General features: G+C 37.4%; 1 protein-coding gene across 9 annotated transcripts in view; it reads left to right on the top strand.

Annotated features, from left to right (window-relative positions):
* The window catches only part of PDE4D (phosphodiesterase 4D), a 1,272,577-nt gene that overhangs the window by 1,066,867 nt on the left and 187,715 nt on the right, over positions 1–17,995 (top strand). For all 9 annotated transcript variants that reach the window (XM_019743390.3, XM_074328918.2, XM_019743396.3 and 6 more), the window contains one exon: positions 8,172–8,363. In XM_019743390.3, coding sequence (XP_019598949.2) covers positions 8,172–8,363 — 192 coding nt within the window. The remainder of the gene's footprint in view (positions 1–8,171; positions 8,364–17,995) is intronic.

The following is a 17,995-nucleotide window of genomic DNA, read 5'->3' as shown; positions in this document are numbered from 1 at the left end:
GACTAGACAAAAACACTTAGGTTTGGGTGTTCATTATGAGGAATCTACACAAACTTTGGGCTTGGATAGTAAATTTGTAAGGGAGTAACAAGTTTTGTTTATGTAAACTTTTTGGCCCTGGATTACTTAGCTTTAGCCATAGCGTGTCTCTTTTAGCCCCTGGGAGCAAGGAGGGCACCTTTCACAGGGGAGATTGATTTCCTGCATTCAGGGAGACAGGGTCAAGGTGCCCTTCTTGCACTGGCTGCTTCTCAAGTAACGTTCATTCAAAGTAATCAATATGCCATTGTGGGATATTTTGGGGATGGCTGCTCTGGGCCCCAACGGTATTTATTTTGAATAAAATAGGAAGCCATTGGAGGATGATGGGCAGGGACTCACAGGGATCTGATTTACATTTTGGCGGGATCACTCTGCTGTCTAAAGAATAAACGTTTGGGTGGGGAGCAGCAGGGGGCACACCATTAACATATCAGTGTTTCAGGATGGGCTTATCAAAGCAACTCTAGTTGCCTCTGTATCACAGACAAAAATAAATACAGCAACACCCCATCTAAGGGTGTTCCCCTTTTGGGTTTTAGTTTGAGGAAACCAAGTTTTGAGGAAAACTGCAATTTAGAAATGTAACAACTTAGAAGTGGTCTCAGAGAGCAAATGGCTGGTAGTAACCTGTATGTGCGAGAAAAACAAAACCGAGTGACTCCTTGGGGGCTGCATCTGACGCTTGGGTCCAGCCCAGCCGGGAGAATTGTGCTTTGTGCTCTTCACTTCCATACTCTCTGAGATCTGCAAATGAAGGATGTAAGGGAAAGGAATGCATGCTTGCTTGTTTTATTCTCAATCATATTGAAGCCTGAATGAAATTTTGAGATAAATTAAGGGCTACCAACAACTGTGAAAATAGACACTTCCCACTGTCAGCAAATATTCAGGTTAAATACAGGGATGCGAAAAAAATGTGCACAAGTGGACACTTGGTCAGCTTTGCTAAGCAGTAGTTCGCCATAATCAGAAGTGTCTGGACGCTGATGGTAACCACTTTGAGCACCTCTTGTAATTGCAGAAGTCAAGCGTGACTTGTATTCATCTTTTGTTATCAGTATATATTGAGTATTACAATTTGAATGGTTTTCCTTTCTTAAAATGTGTATACATTTTTTTGGCACCCTCAGTATGCATTTATAACTAAAACTGTTAATTATTTCTAGAGAATTGCTGCAAATATGGACCCCACTCTGCTGCTTCAGGCTTTGCCTCTGACTCCCAATACCAGAGTCCCACATTAACATCCATTTGAGATAGTTTTTTAAGCAGAGTTTCAGTTAAGAAAGATTTCCTGTAAAATAATCATTAAAAAGTAACCTACAATCCTCAAGTAAAACAGTTCTTGGTATGGGCTTTTCAATTTTAGATCTAATAAACATTTTTCAGAAAAATTGGCTTTTTACCACCTCCTTTGTCAAAGACCTACTAAGCAAGTCCAGCTTGTCCCTTCTGGTTTCCAGTCCCAGTATCCAACTCACACTGTCATTTTCATCTTGAATCTCTTTATTGCCCGATGTTACTTGGGAGTGTCATTGATAAGTCAGAAATAATATTGTACTTCCAGAGATTACCTGATATTTTTACTCATAAATAAGCTTACACCTTTCACTTTTGTTCCAGGCTTTTGTTTATAAAATCCATCTGTGAAAACAAAGGGTGAAATGTTCCTGTTCTTAAATGTTAGCCCTCTGTGCAAATATACGCATTCTGCAAGCGAAAATGCACACCTCACTTAACTGTATAATCTACTAAAGTGGCTAAATAGTATGTCTGTCAGGGTATCCTATTTAAATTTGAGATGTAGTTTTTTATTGATTGGGAAAGATTGCTATGTGTGCATATCACTGTAAAATACTATTTTCTACAGTCTCATCTCTATAGATAATCTGAGCAAAGTAAATAATTAAAATGGGCAATTTTGAGAAGCAGTGTTTTCTTTATTCCAGACAAGTCGTTTGCTCAGCAGGGACATCTTGAATGAGAAATGTAACTGGCATTAAACAGAAACAGGTTTCATGGCCTTGGGGTATTGATAACAATGGATAAACTGTTTATTAAGAGAAAAATATTTTTAAGTAATTATCCACTTTTGGTTACATGAAGCTCGAGGTGAACCACTCCCCACCCCTTGAGGGGCAAAGCACCGAAATGGATTCCATTATATAGCCAACAACATGGGTTGCAATATACGTGGGAGAGTCAAGCACAGGAAAATAAACAGCAGTGTGATTATGACTTGAATTCCCCCAGGTATACACAGTGGCTGGACACCTGTGGTCTGAAGGACTGTTTCTGCTCAGTATTTTCACTGGAGCCCCACGCAGGTTGTAGGGACCGCCGTGTCTTCCATGGTTCCTAGCAGGATATTGTTCTTTCTCCTCAGTGAGGACTATCTAGAGAAAAATCAACAGTCTCACCCTCTCCCCGATGTTATCTCACTGGAATTATCTAGTGGGGTGGAGACATCGAAGCAGCCAAAGTTGTAAGAACAATCTGGCTCCAGCATCTGTCACCTCATGGGTTGCCAGGGTTGATTCAGGTGACTTGGCTGACCAGCCCTCATTTCCCTTTCTCATCTCATCTCTCCTTTTAGGTTCTTCCCAAAGCAGTGTGCTCAGGTACAGAGAATGACCTAGATGGAAAGTCCCCCTCAAAGATAAAAACTAATGACAGTTAAAATAACAATAACTGATAAATATTGGGGATGTACTAGCTGCTAGGCTGTGTGCTAAATGCTTTTCAAACATTTTCTCTTCTAGTGCTTATAGTGGCCCCAGAGCTAGGTACCCGGAAATGGCAGCTCAGAAAAAGGTTCAGTAAACTTGCCCAAGAGTATGGAGCTATGAAGTGGCAAAACAAAGATGGGAAACTTAACCCACATTTTCTAACTCTCATCCTAATAGGAATGTCTTTTGGTCTTTCTGCACCTCCCAACAGGGGTCATATTAAAACCTAGTCCCAGAATTAGCCCTGGCATCCATGATCTAGAAGTTGATCAGAATGTTACTCTGAAAGTTAACATTGAAGTTCCATCCAGGTGAGGAAGCTAACAGATGTTCTTATATATGTTTAGTGGTTAACAGGCGGCTCTGCAATAAAGACATAAACACAAGGCTTTCTCCTGGGCTCTGGAATCAGCTTGAGTTTAAAACCCACTTATGAACTATATATGGCCTTGAATACATTACTTAACATACATAGAGCCTCCTTTTTATGACTTAGATTACTCATTGGTCAAATGGAAAATACAGTGCCTATTTCCAAGGGTTATTGTGAGGATTCCATGTGATAATGTACATAAAGCACAGGGCACAATGTCTGGCAGATCGAAAGTACTCCAGAAGTTTATTATCATTATTATCATCATTACACCTGGACATTCTATCCCCCAACCCCAATTCTTCAGTTAGTTTCCCAAGTTTCTGCTAATTGGGCTCCTAACTGGCAGTAAGTCAGAAGAGTATTCATTGTATGCAAGTGTTGGCCAAAGAATGTGTTTGGGAAATGCACAAATGATCTCTTTGGTACCAGCACCTAAGGTTAGGGTTATCCCCATCACCTTGTTTTGTTAATAACGCCATGACATGGACTGTTTATAAAGTTATGTATCAAAAATAACTAGTTTATTTGAAGCCATGTATATACTTTCAGCCTAAATTCATTTACTACTCACTGCATGAAGTAGTATTGCCTTGATTTGTCACAGACAGAACCATTCCCAAGAGGAGTTCCTTAGCCCTGATTATTTGAAGGAGTTGATGAATGAGCTTTTTGGTGGGGGAGCGTGCAGCACTTTTTAATTTATTTTTATACATTTTTTATTTCTTCTTAATTTCAAAAACAATCTATTTATTTTAGCAAATCAAACAGTTTGGAAGTATGCAACTGAAAAGTTAATAGTCTTCACCATCTCATTCCCCTGAGAGATCACTGTTAAAAGTTGGTGTGTGTCTCTCCACATATTTCTTTATAATAAGTTTTGCCGACACCCTTTGCCAGGCTTCCCATAAACACACATAGGTTGAACCATATGAAATTGCCATTTTTATAGCTCCCCACTGTTCTTTAATATGAACCCTCAAATAGAGTCAGAGACTAAAGTCGTGTTTTATGGCATGCCTTGCTTCTTCTTTCTTGGACTTGCGTTTGCTGCTTCACTTTTACTGCATACCCTCTACCCCCATTCTTAGTCTGTTCAGGCTGCTATAACAAATCACTATAACAATGGTGGCTCATAAACAATAGAAATTTATCTCGCACAGTTCTGCAGTCTGGGAAGTCCAAGAATGAGGTGCCAGCAGATTCAGTGTCTGATGAAGGCCCACTTCTCACATGTGGGAAGGGAGTTTCTGGGACCTCATTTATAAAAGCACTAATCCCCATGCATGAGGGCTCCACCCTCCTGATCCAATCGCCTCCCAAATGCCCCATCTCCCAATACCATCACATTGACAATGAGGTTTCAACATACAGATTTGGAGAGACACAAACATTCAGTCTGTAGCTCCCACCTCAACTCTACTCTGCCTGGACATTTTTTTATCTGTCCTTCAAAGAAGCACATCTTCAGCTTCCTAAACTCCCTTTACATTCATTGTCTAAATCGCATTCTCTGATTGGCTATATAACACAATTTAATAATTTATTATTTATATTATATTTTATACAGATATATCATATATTTTTTTCTCTATTGCTTCATATTATGTTGCTTTAACTATATTTAAGTGCCTTATAGGGATGTGCTGTGTTTAAACATCTGTGTTTATTCAAGTGCTAACTTAGGGGCATAGGACAAACTGTAAAAGTGTGTTCATTGAGTCTTTCATAATGCAAAGTCTCTTTTTCTATAAAGTCATTCAGCAATATTGGCATTTGCTAATGCTTCTGCCTAGGGATTCTGTAATATTACTGTTATATTTTTCTTGATATTACATTTCAATTATAGCAACATTTAATATAATGGAAATCAACCATGCAAGTAATCTCAGACCCAACCCTGGACCCACCTCCCCCCAAAACTGTATTCTGAGAAAATTTCTTAGCAAAATTTAGAGTGTTTCCCCAGACCATATTACATTACCCCATCACATCAGGTGTTATGGAAATTCAGTCAAAGCTTTTTGAGGGTTTTGTTTTGTTTTGTTTTTTAAGCAAAAGTCTAATAGAACATCAGTGACCGTTTTTAGATCTTCCTTCTCAACCTGTTCATAAAAGCCAATACTAATATTTTTAGATTTATATAATTTTATCAATATTTGGTGATCATTTCCTATAGATTCGAGGTTTTATTTTTTGGTAATATTTAAGAAGTTGTTTGCATGTGTCTAAGAAATTGTTTAGGCCTTCAAATTTATTTACAATAGATTTTCCTTATTTAAGAAGATGATCTCCATCTAGTGGACAACTTGTTATATTACAACCTACAAAGAAAAATCTCAAAGCCCCTCCAATATGCCATAATAAAGCCTAGAATATCAAGCATCTTATGACCTATTAATAAATTTTGTTTTAATAAATAGGTAGTGTTACTGAAAAAACATTAACTATTTTAGATATTAATCAGTATGTGTTCTAAAACTTATAGTGGAGAGAGTGTAAGTTAAGACTTAATTTAATTGGAAAAAAGGTAACAAAAAATAAATCATTGATATTTTTTACTATATTTATATTTACTCAATTGAAATAACAAAAACTAAACTAAAAATCACACTCCTATATATATATTTCTGTTCATGCATAGCAAGGAGAGGGCACTTACTTTTTGTGTTTTTTTTAAACAGTAAGAACACATGTGTTATAGGAACATTTAATATAATGGAAATCAACCTTTTTTTTTTTATGTGTTCACATTAAGTCATCCTCATGCCAAACAGCTCCCATGACTATCTTCTAATGGAAATCTCTTATCCTCCTCTCTATTCAGAGGTCGTGAATGTCTTTCAGCTGTACTGAATACCTTCAAAAGCTCCTTTAAATAAAATACTGCTCTTCTATAAAGACTGATCAGATATCCCAGCCTGGATTAATCTCATCTCCTTTATTCTTGTATCTCAGTGTGCTCATATTAGGTACTTCATAAATGCTTATTTAATTAAGTATATCAAGAACTTGACAGAGTTCCCTTATATGTCTCTTACATGATTAGAGATCCCTTTCCCCTTTTGGCCTTCCTCAGGGTTGCCAAAAGTCCCACATACATGAAGTGCCTCTCTGGGTGAAACAAATGTCCACTGTTTAGGTGTCACGGTTACTAACGTACATTTGTGATTTACATAATTATGCATTAGAGCTGGAAGAACTTCAGGAGCAGTAGATGATTAAATCCACTTATGGATCCACTTAATGACAAAGTTCAGTAACTTTGGTCATTAACTTTTCTAGGAGCTGGTGTCCTTTTCTATAAAATGAGTCTGTTCAACTAGATAATCTCTCATTGTCCTTCAAGGACCAGATAAATGCATTTATAAAGTGATACAATTTTAAGGAAATTTTAAATTGGAAAATACGTTTATGACTGGTCAAGCTACATTATGAGTTTTCCTTTTTTAAAAAAAACTAGATGGATTGATTTGGAGGCAATGCTTTATTTAGTCGTAGATTCCTAGGTGATTCATGGAACGTCAAGCTTCTAGCTTATTCTTCCACTTGGCTTCCAATCTTTGGGTCATAACACTATTAATAATTTCAGTGGAGAAAATAAAAGAATGTTGTTTTGAAATTAGCTGGTTAATAGTTTGGACAAAGGCTCTAATGAGGAAAACATTGATAAAAACATTGATAAAAACTAAACTTGACTTCATTTATTTATTCGTTCAACAATTTTTAACCACATACCTGAGCTATCCCCCTCCTCTCGTAAGAACACATGTGCGTTAACTTTATTTTAATACTGGTTGATGTTTGACTAGAAAAGCACTTTGTGGAAAGTTTATCTAGATTATAAGGTCTGTGATGTTAAAAGCTATGCATGTGTGGTTCTTTTTTTCCTCGACTCTAAAATCTGTATTGCTGAGCACAATGCCTTTCATTCATTCACACATTTCATTCAAACCTTTTAGTAAGGGTTTCTAAAGTGCTAAGAGCACTCAGAGTCTCCATTCTCAGAGAGCTCACAGTCTAGGAATGGAGACCAAGTAGTATGAATTTTCAGTTCATTGTAAGTGCTACCAACAGGGAGTGGGAAATTGTCTTCTGAGTACAGAGAAAGGCATCTCATAAAGCTCCGGGATATCAGGACAACCTTTCAAGTGAAGGCTATGTCCTCACGGATGAATAACTGTTAGACAGGAAGTAAGAAGGTTGAGTAATTAGGGGAGCAGAAATTAGGTTGTGATAACCTGAGACAAGTAGATGGTTGTTCAATATGAGTGGAGCCTGAAGTGCCTGATGGAAGAGGGTTGCATGTTGAGGCTGGGAAAATGGTCAGTTGTAATTGAGAATGGATTATTAAGACGTTGTCAGTCTAGCCAAGAAATTTGAACTTGATCCTGAGGACAGTGGTGAGCCACTGAAAGGTTTTAAACTGACGAATTATAGATTTACATTTTAAGAAGAATCACTCTTGGTGTAGGGAGGAAAATGGATCCGAGAGACTAATTTGAAGGCTGTTATAATATGTAGATGAGAGTTGATGGAATCCTGAACTTAATATATTGATAGTGGGGATGAACAGATACAACAGTAATTAGTGATTGGATAAGTGTAGGCAGGAGGGAGAGAAGCCCAGGTTTGGGGAAGCAATAATATTAAGCATATAATGAGCTCTTGTTGAGTTGAACCCAAATATTTAGTGAATTACTATGTATTTGTTCTTTCCTAAAAGGAATTCTGTACTTAGGAGAACTCTTCTTTTTGGAGTGGTTCCTTTTTAGCTGAAGTTGAGTTTAGAGAGACCCTGTATGTCTTGTATCTGGTCAGTTAACAAAAGTATGCCTAAGCTTAGGAAGACAAAAGTATGAAGTCGATGAGGCTTTTACTTTTGTGTATTTCGGTACTATTATTTTTTAAGAGCAAGAATCCACTCTAAATTTTCCCACTGTCAATTCCTAAACTGAAATCTCCTTTTACAAAAATACCAACATGCTAGTGTTCACAGCAATTAATTCCTTGTCTTTTGTTTACAGTTTTGATGTGGACAATGGCACATCTGCGGGACGGAGTCCCTTGGATCCCATGACCAGCCCAGGATCTGGGCTAATTCTCCAAGCAAACTTTGTCCACAGTCAACGTCGGGAGTCCTTCCTGTATCGATCCGACAGCGACTATGACCTCTCTCCAAAGTCTATGTCCCGGAACTCCTCCATTGCCAGTGATATGTAAGTATAAGGATGAACAAACAAAAGAGAACTTCTGTAGAAAATCAGGTTGGTTTATCTCTAGAGTTGATGATGTAATGAAACCACCAATATTTGTTTACCTGCATCATTCTAGAATTTAGGAAGAATGGTGAGTAAAATTGTGCAAATTGAATATAAATAGTAGATTAACTTAAATACACTGTCCCTCTTGATAAGAAACATTTATTTTCCCACAGATACGTTGTCCGGGAAAGAATTGAGTTTTTAATAGAAACATTTACACTTAAAATGTTAGCTTGTATTCATATAGGACCAGAATTTTAGCTAGCCAGCGCTATGAATATTTACTAATATTTTAAAAGGTTTTTAAATCAGTTTGAAAACCCCTGTGCTATTAGAATGTGTAGCATTTTGAATATATCTCAATTGAGGTACCGTACAGATGTTAGCACTAGCTTGCCAGATCATTTGAGACGTCTTTATGGGGTTTTTGCCTAAATTAAGCCATTTTGGGAATATGAATCGCTGGAGGCAAGTACAGAAAACATTAGGCAGACTTCAATATCATTTAAGAGATGGCACAGCTTTGAAAATAATTAAAACTGATAAGCAGGTTCACAGATCATATATTATTATTAGCTCATTTTCTCAGCACAGTTCATTCTTGTATTTACTGTAGTGTTCATTAGCTTTCTAAGTTGTGGAGGCTTCTAAATAGAACCGTACTCTTACTCTATACATACTCTGTCATTTGTGGTATCTCTTGTCTCTGTATACTTCCCTCCTCTGCATCTAGACATTTGTCCAATAACACTCACCAGCTTCTCATGACACCATCTCAAAAACTCAGGTCAGGTTGCAATTCCTCTTACAGGATGTAGCCTATTTGGGGTCCCTGAGGGTGTAGTGTCATTCTTGGTATCCCAACAGATTACCATGCTATCCCAATAGGTCTAAATGGGGTTCTAGAAATGAAATTGTGCTTTACTCATTTTTACAACCTATAGTTCTTGGTTGCCGTTTTATTAACAGTTGTAAAATGATAACACAAGTTATGCTCTAGTCTCCCTAGGAATGAGCAGCTCAACTGCAGTCATTTTGATTTAAATACTGAATTATTAAACTCCTGTCGCATAGCTGTCCCTGTTTGAAGCACTGCAGGAGATACGAGAAAACCATAAGACAGCGTTCTTGATTTTAAATAACTAATAATCTATGCAATAACAGGTTTCAGATTGTCGTGCAGGGTCTCATGCGGGGTCTCTGCTCCCACTCCCCACACAAGAATGCAGGACATGGTGAGACCAAAAAGGAACACCCACGGAGCCATAGGTAGGGGAGTCATACCACTATATTCTCGCTGGCGGCTGGGTTGGAGACACAGGAGGCAGGAGCCACACTGTTCGCAACCCTCACTGCTCCGCTTGCAGGCTCAGCCACCATCTTCTTGCTAGCCCCCATTTTCTTCTCTTTCTGCTAGCGTAGCCACAGCAGTTATATTAGTGGCCAGTGGCTCACTGGTTACAGCTGACGGCCAACTAGCCACAGCTGATGGCCATCCAATCACAGTTGATGGCCATTTACTACCTGAGCCAGCACCTGTCTATGTGAGACCGAGAGCCTGGAAACTACTTTCTGGGGCTCTGCCCCCACAAGATCAAATGGTTAGTAGAAAAGACAGCGTATAAGCCCTCACTTGTGTCCTCGTAAACTACACCTCACTCTCTACCTTTAATTATGCATAGCTCTACACCATCTTTTTAAAAATGTGCATTTTTTTCCCAACGCTTTTTTGGCAGTGAAACTTCTTCATTTAGTTATAGCTCTTTCACCCCCACTCCAAATATCTACATCTGTTCTCTACATTTCCTTACCATGTTGTGTCACCTTGATATTCTGAAATCTATTTTCCATTCAGATTGACCTCTAAAAATCTATTAATTCAAGTCTTGAAATGAATAGATTCCACTTCCATAAAGTAGAAGGCATGGTGCCAGTTATTAGAGGAAATATAAGGTGGTTTTCATCTCCTGGCTTTCATCATTGCTGTGTTCTCTCTTCCCTCCTGCTCACAGACCTTTCCTTCCCCGGCTCCTTTTATCACCCTTTAACATATGTCCCTAAAGTATAGCCCCTGACCCGCTGGACTCTTCTTTTGAAACCTCTTTTGTGTATGGGTTCTGCCATTACCGTGTTTCTTGGAAAATAAGACCTAGCTGGACAATCAGCTCTAATGTGTCTTTTGGAAAAAAAATTTAATATAAGACCCGGTCTAATATAATATAATACAATACTGGGTCTTATTTTACTATAATATAAGACAGGGTCTTATGTAATTAATATAATATAATACCCGATCTTATATTAATTTTTGCTCCAAAAGACGCATTAGAGCTGATTGTCTGGCTAGGTCTTATTTTTGGAGAAACCAGGTAGCTTTCATCAGATAACTTACTCTCAGTATCTCTGACCGTGCAGCCTCAGTTGAGCTCCAGATCTGTAGCACGTAAATGCTTTCTATCAGTTTGCATTTTCTTTTTCAGCTGTACCTCATAATCATTAGTTAGTACATGTCTGTCATTAATAAGTGAGCTTCAGATCTATAGAACTTAATTGCCCCCTCAAATTTTACTTTTTTATTCAACTGTTACCTCACACTCATTAATTAGTACATATTCATCATTAATTCATTGTATTAATGGTGCCCACTCTTCATCACCCCCAAACTTTCTTTTTTCCAGTGCCCGTATTTCTATGTTATACGTGTCCTACTTCCTCAGGTTTGAAATCTAAGGTATCCATTTATTCATTCACACACAACCAAAGTACTTACTAAGCAGCTGGGGTGGATTCAAAGCTTCCAATCTGTAGAACGCGGGAGGTATTGCACTTTAGACCATTATACGAGTAATAAACTGTGGTAGCACCAAAAGGAACGTTTGCATAACGTGAGGCAAGGAAAGTTACAGCTCACTTAAGGAATGACAGTCTGGTTGGTGTGAGTAGGGAAATGTGGCCAAAGAGAAAGAAGATTGAATACAGTCTATGGGACCTGAGAGCCACAAAGGTGTGTAGTTGGGATTTGACATGATCAAATTCTTAGTCTTAATTGCATTCCAATTATTCTATTGTTGAATGATTACATAGTAAAGTGACTCCAGGGAAGTGTATCATGTTGAAATTCACGGAAACAAAGCTGATTGAATACGATGGAGGCCCAGAAAGGGAGTGGTGGTGGGACGAAGAAATTGGTCCAGATGCAAGAGGCAAGAGGCTTAAAGAATGGAGTGTGTGTGTGTGTGTGTGTGTGTGTGTGCGTGTGTGTGTAGGGGGCGGGGCACAGCTAGTAAAGAAGAATGAAAGAAAATGCTGAAGTTTTGATCCTGAAGGAGTTCAATAATGCAGATGTTGACATGAGGAACACAGGATGGAGAGTGGACAACAGAATGGGAGAAGATAATGGGTAATGAGTTGGTCTTTTACATGATACGGATAGAACTCTAGGGGAAACCAGACAACAGTTTAAAGGACAAGGTCAAAGAGCAGAAACAATAGTCCAGAGGATGAGGTGAAATTAGAAAAACCAATTACTTTCTGTAATTACTAGGTTTTGGATGACAACTGAGTGAAGTGTCTTAGCGAAGTAATAGAATTAGAAACCTAGTGGGTTGAGGATTGAATTGAAAGTGGGGATATCAGCCAGTGCAGATATCTGTTTAGAAGGTTAATAAGTTACAGGGGGGAACTAAAGCTGCTTGAGGGAGAATTAGGTTCAAAGGACATTTTCTTTGAATTCAGGACACTTGAGCTGAGGGAAAGGGAGTGTTAAATATGGAGCTAGAGCTGCTGACAATATTATGAGCTTAAGTAGAGGGACGAATCTTGGAAACGTAGTAGAGACAATATTACTTAGGAAGGACAAAGACGAAAAACACAAGTGAAAAGGGGAAATAGAAATTTGGAGATAGAGGGAAAATGTTTAGAGAAGTCATGGCTCGTGATCTCTACTTTTCCATTCAAAAAGAAAGTACAGCCATCAACAACTAAAGGAAAGAGGGATGGGGCAGTTTGAGAACAGGAGGAAAGACTTAAAAGGGCTCTCTGCAGACCAAAAAAACGTAACAGGATGATGTGAGTAGAAAAGTGCAGAACAGCCCCACAGATAATGCTAATGTTGAATGGATGAATGACCAGGCTAAAAGTCATCTCCTCCAACTTCATCTACGGTGAAACAACTTTGCTTTAGACAGAGGCCAGGGACAAACTCATGGTGAGTTAGTGGACACTGTTTTACATAGTTAGGTATTCTATTTTTTTCAAATTGTAGCAAATTGATTTTTGGATACCAATGTGTGGGTTCTTTCTTTTATACCCTTTACTCAAGTTAGTAAAGATTAAATCTAGGAATGCATTTGATGAAAAACCTGTAATATTGCGTATTTTTAAAGTGCTTTTCTTTCCCAATCAAACTTACAAGAATGGCTTTATTTTTCCATGTACCTTTTCAAGGGTTTCTTTATCTGATTGAACTCACATAAGAATGACAGATTTAATCAGCCTGTGATACAATTTTATATATTGTTGAAAAATTACATCTTGACATGTTCCGCTTTCTTGTTTGCTCTGGCTACTTACATTGGAGCAATAGCGTCTTCTTGTTAATACTCACTGATTCCTGAAAGCATTCTTTCTACCAGGGAGATGAAATTTTTCTGAGAAGTAAGGGGAATAGAGTAGATAACTAGTGTTTCAATTTTCAATGTGATACTACACATTCTTCTACACATAAAGGTTTATGCCTTCTCCTCATTTGACTTCACATGTGGCTATATGTAGGCCTCCATTTTCTTATCTTACCTAGTTCATGATAATGCTGGGAAGATCGTTATACGTATATAATTCAGCCATACTTTATAGAGAATGATACTATCATAGATTATAAGCTCTTTTTATGATTTTATATGCATTGTTCTAGTTAAGCTTTCCTATTGAGAAAACCTCTTAGAAATTTCAAATACAAATAGTATCAGTGAGGATTTGTGGTTATCTATTTGAATGAAATGTTTTAGAAAACCTTTCAATGCTCTTTAAGTTGTAATATAATTGTTTAACTTACTGAGAAAATGAGAAGGAAAATAATCATTTCCTAATAGAGGTCATCCTCTTATCCTCTGTAAATAGATCCTAGTTAAATACCTGATGCACAAAGAGAAAATAAGACTAATAATGATAGTAATAATAATCATAGATACATTACATGTGTATGTCACCTTTCACTTTTCCAAGTGTTCTTACATCTGCTATCTCACTGGATACCTTTCACTGTCCTGTGGATAGGGCATTATTATGCCGTTTTATAGATGAGCGATCTAAGGTCCTGAGACCTTAACATTTTTTAAAACCACAACAGTCATTTATAATTTCTAGGAGAACATTATCTTGATAATGCCATTATAAATAGAGTGCTACGAACTATTGCAGCAAAACTACTGAGAAATAGACGTACCTGTTGACCAAATCCATTTGATCAAATTAATTACTTGGCACTTCAAACATTTGGTTTTCAGTTATATTTTAAGAATAAATTAAGATAAAAGCTCAAATTAGTCAGAGAAGTAATAAAGAAAATATGTGACCAACTCTTGGAAAATGTATATAATTCTACAGGACTAGGCTAAACTCAGCATGTAAAAAATTGTAGAGGACAGAAGAGAAGTTCCTGGCAGCTTCTACTCAGAAGATTGTGACATAGTTTGTTAAATGTGTCCCCGATAGAAACTTAATTCTTAAGAATAATAAGAAAAAGGAAAAAAAAAAAGTATTATTATGAGTACAGTAAACAAATACATAAAAAAATAAATTTGAATTGCCATTAATAGCGAAGAGTATTTTATAACAATAGAAACTACTACATAACAGAAAGTTGCCAAAGTGCTGTCATGAAGAAAATAACAGAATAAATGGATAATTACATAAGATGTACGCAGTTTTTTTCCCTCTCAAAGTTCTTCAAAATGCATTTTAAATTATTTTAACTTCTGAATATTGGTCATTTCTGTTGTTTTCCTTCATTCTATAATATAATGTTATTTTTATTTGCCAAATGCACAGATATTACACAAATACACTGGGAAAATTAACAGGAGAATTATCGGTGACAGTACAAATAGAATTTAGTCATAAAAATATGAGTTTATTAATACAAGTTGCCTATCAAACCACTTCAGTTTGACAAAAGAAAATCAATTCACCTGGACAGTGGGCTCTATTGTCTCCATCTTCTGCTGAATAAACACTAACATACAGACTCCAAAGACAATCCATGTAACTCTAAACTCATACTTACACACTTATACACATAGAATATTGGGGGAGGGTGCAATAGGGGAATGAGGAGGATGTGAGTGGAATCAATATATCATAGAAAGCTGGGGCACACTTGGTGGTCTAGCTATCACCACACGAAAGTAAAGAACCTCACTGATCAGGCCTTTAGAGTACCCCATGTAGGTGTTCTCTCAACTAGTGGAAAACATCTTCCATCCACTGTCTCAAATTGCTACCTTTTCTTTTTTTTTTGCTAGTTAGCAAGTCCCTCACCACCACCTAAGACCTTGATGTGAGTTTTCAGTCACAACCATTGCTCTCCAGTTACTGTGACTACTGATTAGAAAGGTGGTGTTGCCTTAGTCCTGAGTTTGAAAAAGGAGGAATGATTGCTTATATATTTATTCATCTCTAGTATTACAGGTTATATTATTTTTCCTTAGTCTTACTAGGTTATCTCTAAGAATAAAAATAAAAAGATATGTTGCATTACGAAGGCTCTAGTCCTCACTGGCTCTATGTAAAAAGTTTGCATACCCACCTAGCTAGTTGTAGATCTTACTGCATTAATGAGCATCTCTCTCCTTTCTAACCTGATCTACTATTTGAAAGTCCTTTAACACTATCTAAACATAGAAAGGTACCATGGCCAAATAATACCCTCCTTAATTCCTGAATTTTCAATTATGAATACATTTTTACGATACTAAAAAGAAGACAGTTGGTAAAAAGAACTCTTTTACATTAAATCATGGAGTTAATTTCATGTGTCGACTACATACTTTTTTGTTTGTTTCTTTTCATGTGCATTCTTTATCTTCAACACACTGAGTTTCCATTTATTTAGTCTACCTATTGTAAAGATTTGGTAATATTTCTAATGTGTTTCTCTTTTTTTTTTTTTTTTTTTTTTTGGTGTTTTCTTTCATTTGTTTGTCTTGCATTTCTTTAAAGGTAGCCAGGCTTCTGCTATTTATCCAGGCAAGTAACCCAGTGTTTCCCAGACTGACAGCTTGTCTAAAATCCAGTTCTCCAAACACAGGGGAACTTTGAAAATGGCAAAAGCATGTTTCAAAGATTTTTTTGACATAAGAAACGTCCAAATCTATAGAGAATCGTGGTAAATTTATTTGAGCCAACTTGACAACAGTTGTCAGGAAGCACAATCCCAACAGATTGAGAAAATGCTTCAGAGAATGGCAGTTTTGCAGCTTATTTTATATATTAGAATCAAAGGAGGAGACCTAAGGAGGGTTACATGAAGTGCGTTGGAGGTAGATTAAGGGGGCAGGAGAAAGCAAAGCAGGGAAATCTCTGGGATTTGATAAAAGTTAAATGGAGAGACACATACTTCTTTTACATTGGTGAGTACTGGATAGTTAATAATTAACATTTACAGCACATAGAGATCATATTTGGGGAACAAGGTAATAATGAGGGCTTCTGTGGTCTCCTGCTCTGGTGTAGTGGGTGTGCCCTGAGGGTTCAGGAAAAAGGGGATTACTCTGACATGACAAGGGTATGTTATCTTAGACGTAAAAAGACAATTGACAGGCCTAGGTAAGGTAAAGATTGACCTTTGTCAAGGAAGCTACAGGCCTTGGATGTGACTACCTGCCATGACCTGCTGTTAGCTGCGAAATTTTATGTTCAGACCATCCTATGTGGTTAGTTTCGGTCTCTGAGTTTGTAAGGCCCACCATGCAGCCTCCCCTGAGCTTGTCAGGTTTAGTATGTGGCCCCTTTTCGTCCACAAATTGAACATATCTAGCAGGCATTAGTTTAAGTTCAGGATATTTACAAATTCCATGTTTCCTCCTTTGTGGCTTAGCTTTGTAGGAGCTCTGGGGAATTAAGTGTATAATTTTAGTTTTTTTGCAAGTATTTAGTACATGCTCAGGAATATATAGATAGGAATATGTTCTTCAAATTGCCTGTTATCTCTCTAGTCTTTATAGTTGATATACAATTCTTCCATGAAGTTGTAATAATTCATCTTCAGAACAGTCATATAAGGAAACTAGGAAAAACATCTTTAGCTCAGTTTTAAAAATCACAACACTCTGCTCCAAAAATGTTGTCTCTCTCTCTCTCCCCCCGCCCCCACCTCTCTCTGTCAGACACAGACATGCACACACACACACACACCTCCCCATGGATTAGGTCCCAGGTATCTTAACCCTGAACATACTGATTTTGACCAATGGCTGCTGTTAGACCATTCCTTTGGCTTTTGCTGGCAGGTACAGTTGCCTCAGATGAGAATGTAATAAGTAAAGCAGTTAAACTAAAACGTTTGCTTTCCTTTAAAGAATGAAGTTTTTTGATGGGCATCTGGGTAAATCTTTTGACTTAGTGTTTTTGCCAAACAATCAGGAATTTTTGTTGTAATGTTTTAATGCTCTTTTGGCCCCAAACTTAGAATGGGTATTTTTTTCCAGTTATAAAAAACATTTTCTTTTCTTAGAATATGTATAACTAGAGTTTTGTAAAAATTTCTCAAGAGCTGCACTGGTCAACATGATAGCCATTGGCCACATGTGACGTTCTTTTTAATTTAAATTAATTAACATGGAATAAAAGTAAAAATCAGTTCCTCAGTTGCACTAGTCACGTTTCAAGGGGTAAGTAGCCACATGTGTCAAGTGGATATCTTATTGGACAACACAGATAGGAAATAAGATAGAGAATATTTCCACCATTGCAGACATTTCTGTTGGACAGTGCTATTTCGGAGTCTAGAATATGTATTTCTGTGTGGCTTCAGAATAGCTAAATCCATTTGAGCATGTGGAAAGCATCATGGTGTAGTAGAAACTAAACAGCATTTTAAAGCCTGGCTTTAAATCCAGCTACAATACAATATCCATGCTTTAGGATTTCATGGCTCAGTAAGCCTTCTACAACCACCTGCGAGACTGACCTGGAGTTACCAGGTAAAGGACTTGAACAAAAAAGTTCCCATCAATATACACAATCACTTTACTTTTAAAGGGCATTTCACTTTGATAAAAAAGAAAGGGTGGGTATATTCTCAGAATACAGGAGAGTTTTCCGTAGGAGTATGTTTTCGTAGGTTTTTAAAACCTTACTCCATGGTCCATGTTTGTTCTCGATTTGGCACAGACCAATGAACACTGTTGAACAAGCACCAGATCCTAGCCGTCCATTTGGAAATCGCTGAACTCTGCCACTTGCCAAGGGCATGACCACCAATGAAACTTAAGTTCTCAGAGCCTAGTTTCTTCTCTTAGAATGTAAATATAAGCATCCCTTTAATGCAGAGTCATCAGAATTAAATGTCGTGTATTAGTAGAGTATGG

This window comes from Rhinolophus sinicus, chromosome 3, assembly GCF_057876585.1.
Source record: "Rhinolophus sinicus isolate RSI-liver-muscle chromosome 3, RSI-T2T, whole genome shotgun sequence".
Classification (NCBI taxonomy): Eukaryota; Metazoa; Chordata; class Mammalia; order Chiroptera; family Rhinolophidae; genus Rhinolophus; species Rhinolophus sinicus.
Note: the sequence above shows the minus strand (reverse complement) of the source record. Positions and strands in the feature narration are given on the sequence as shown.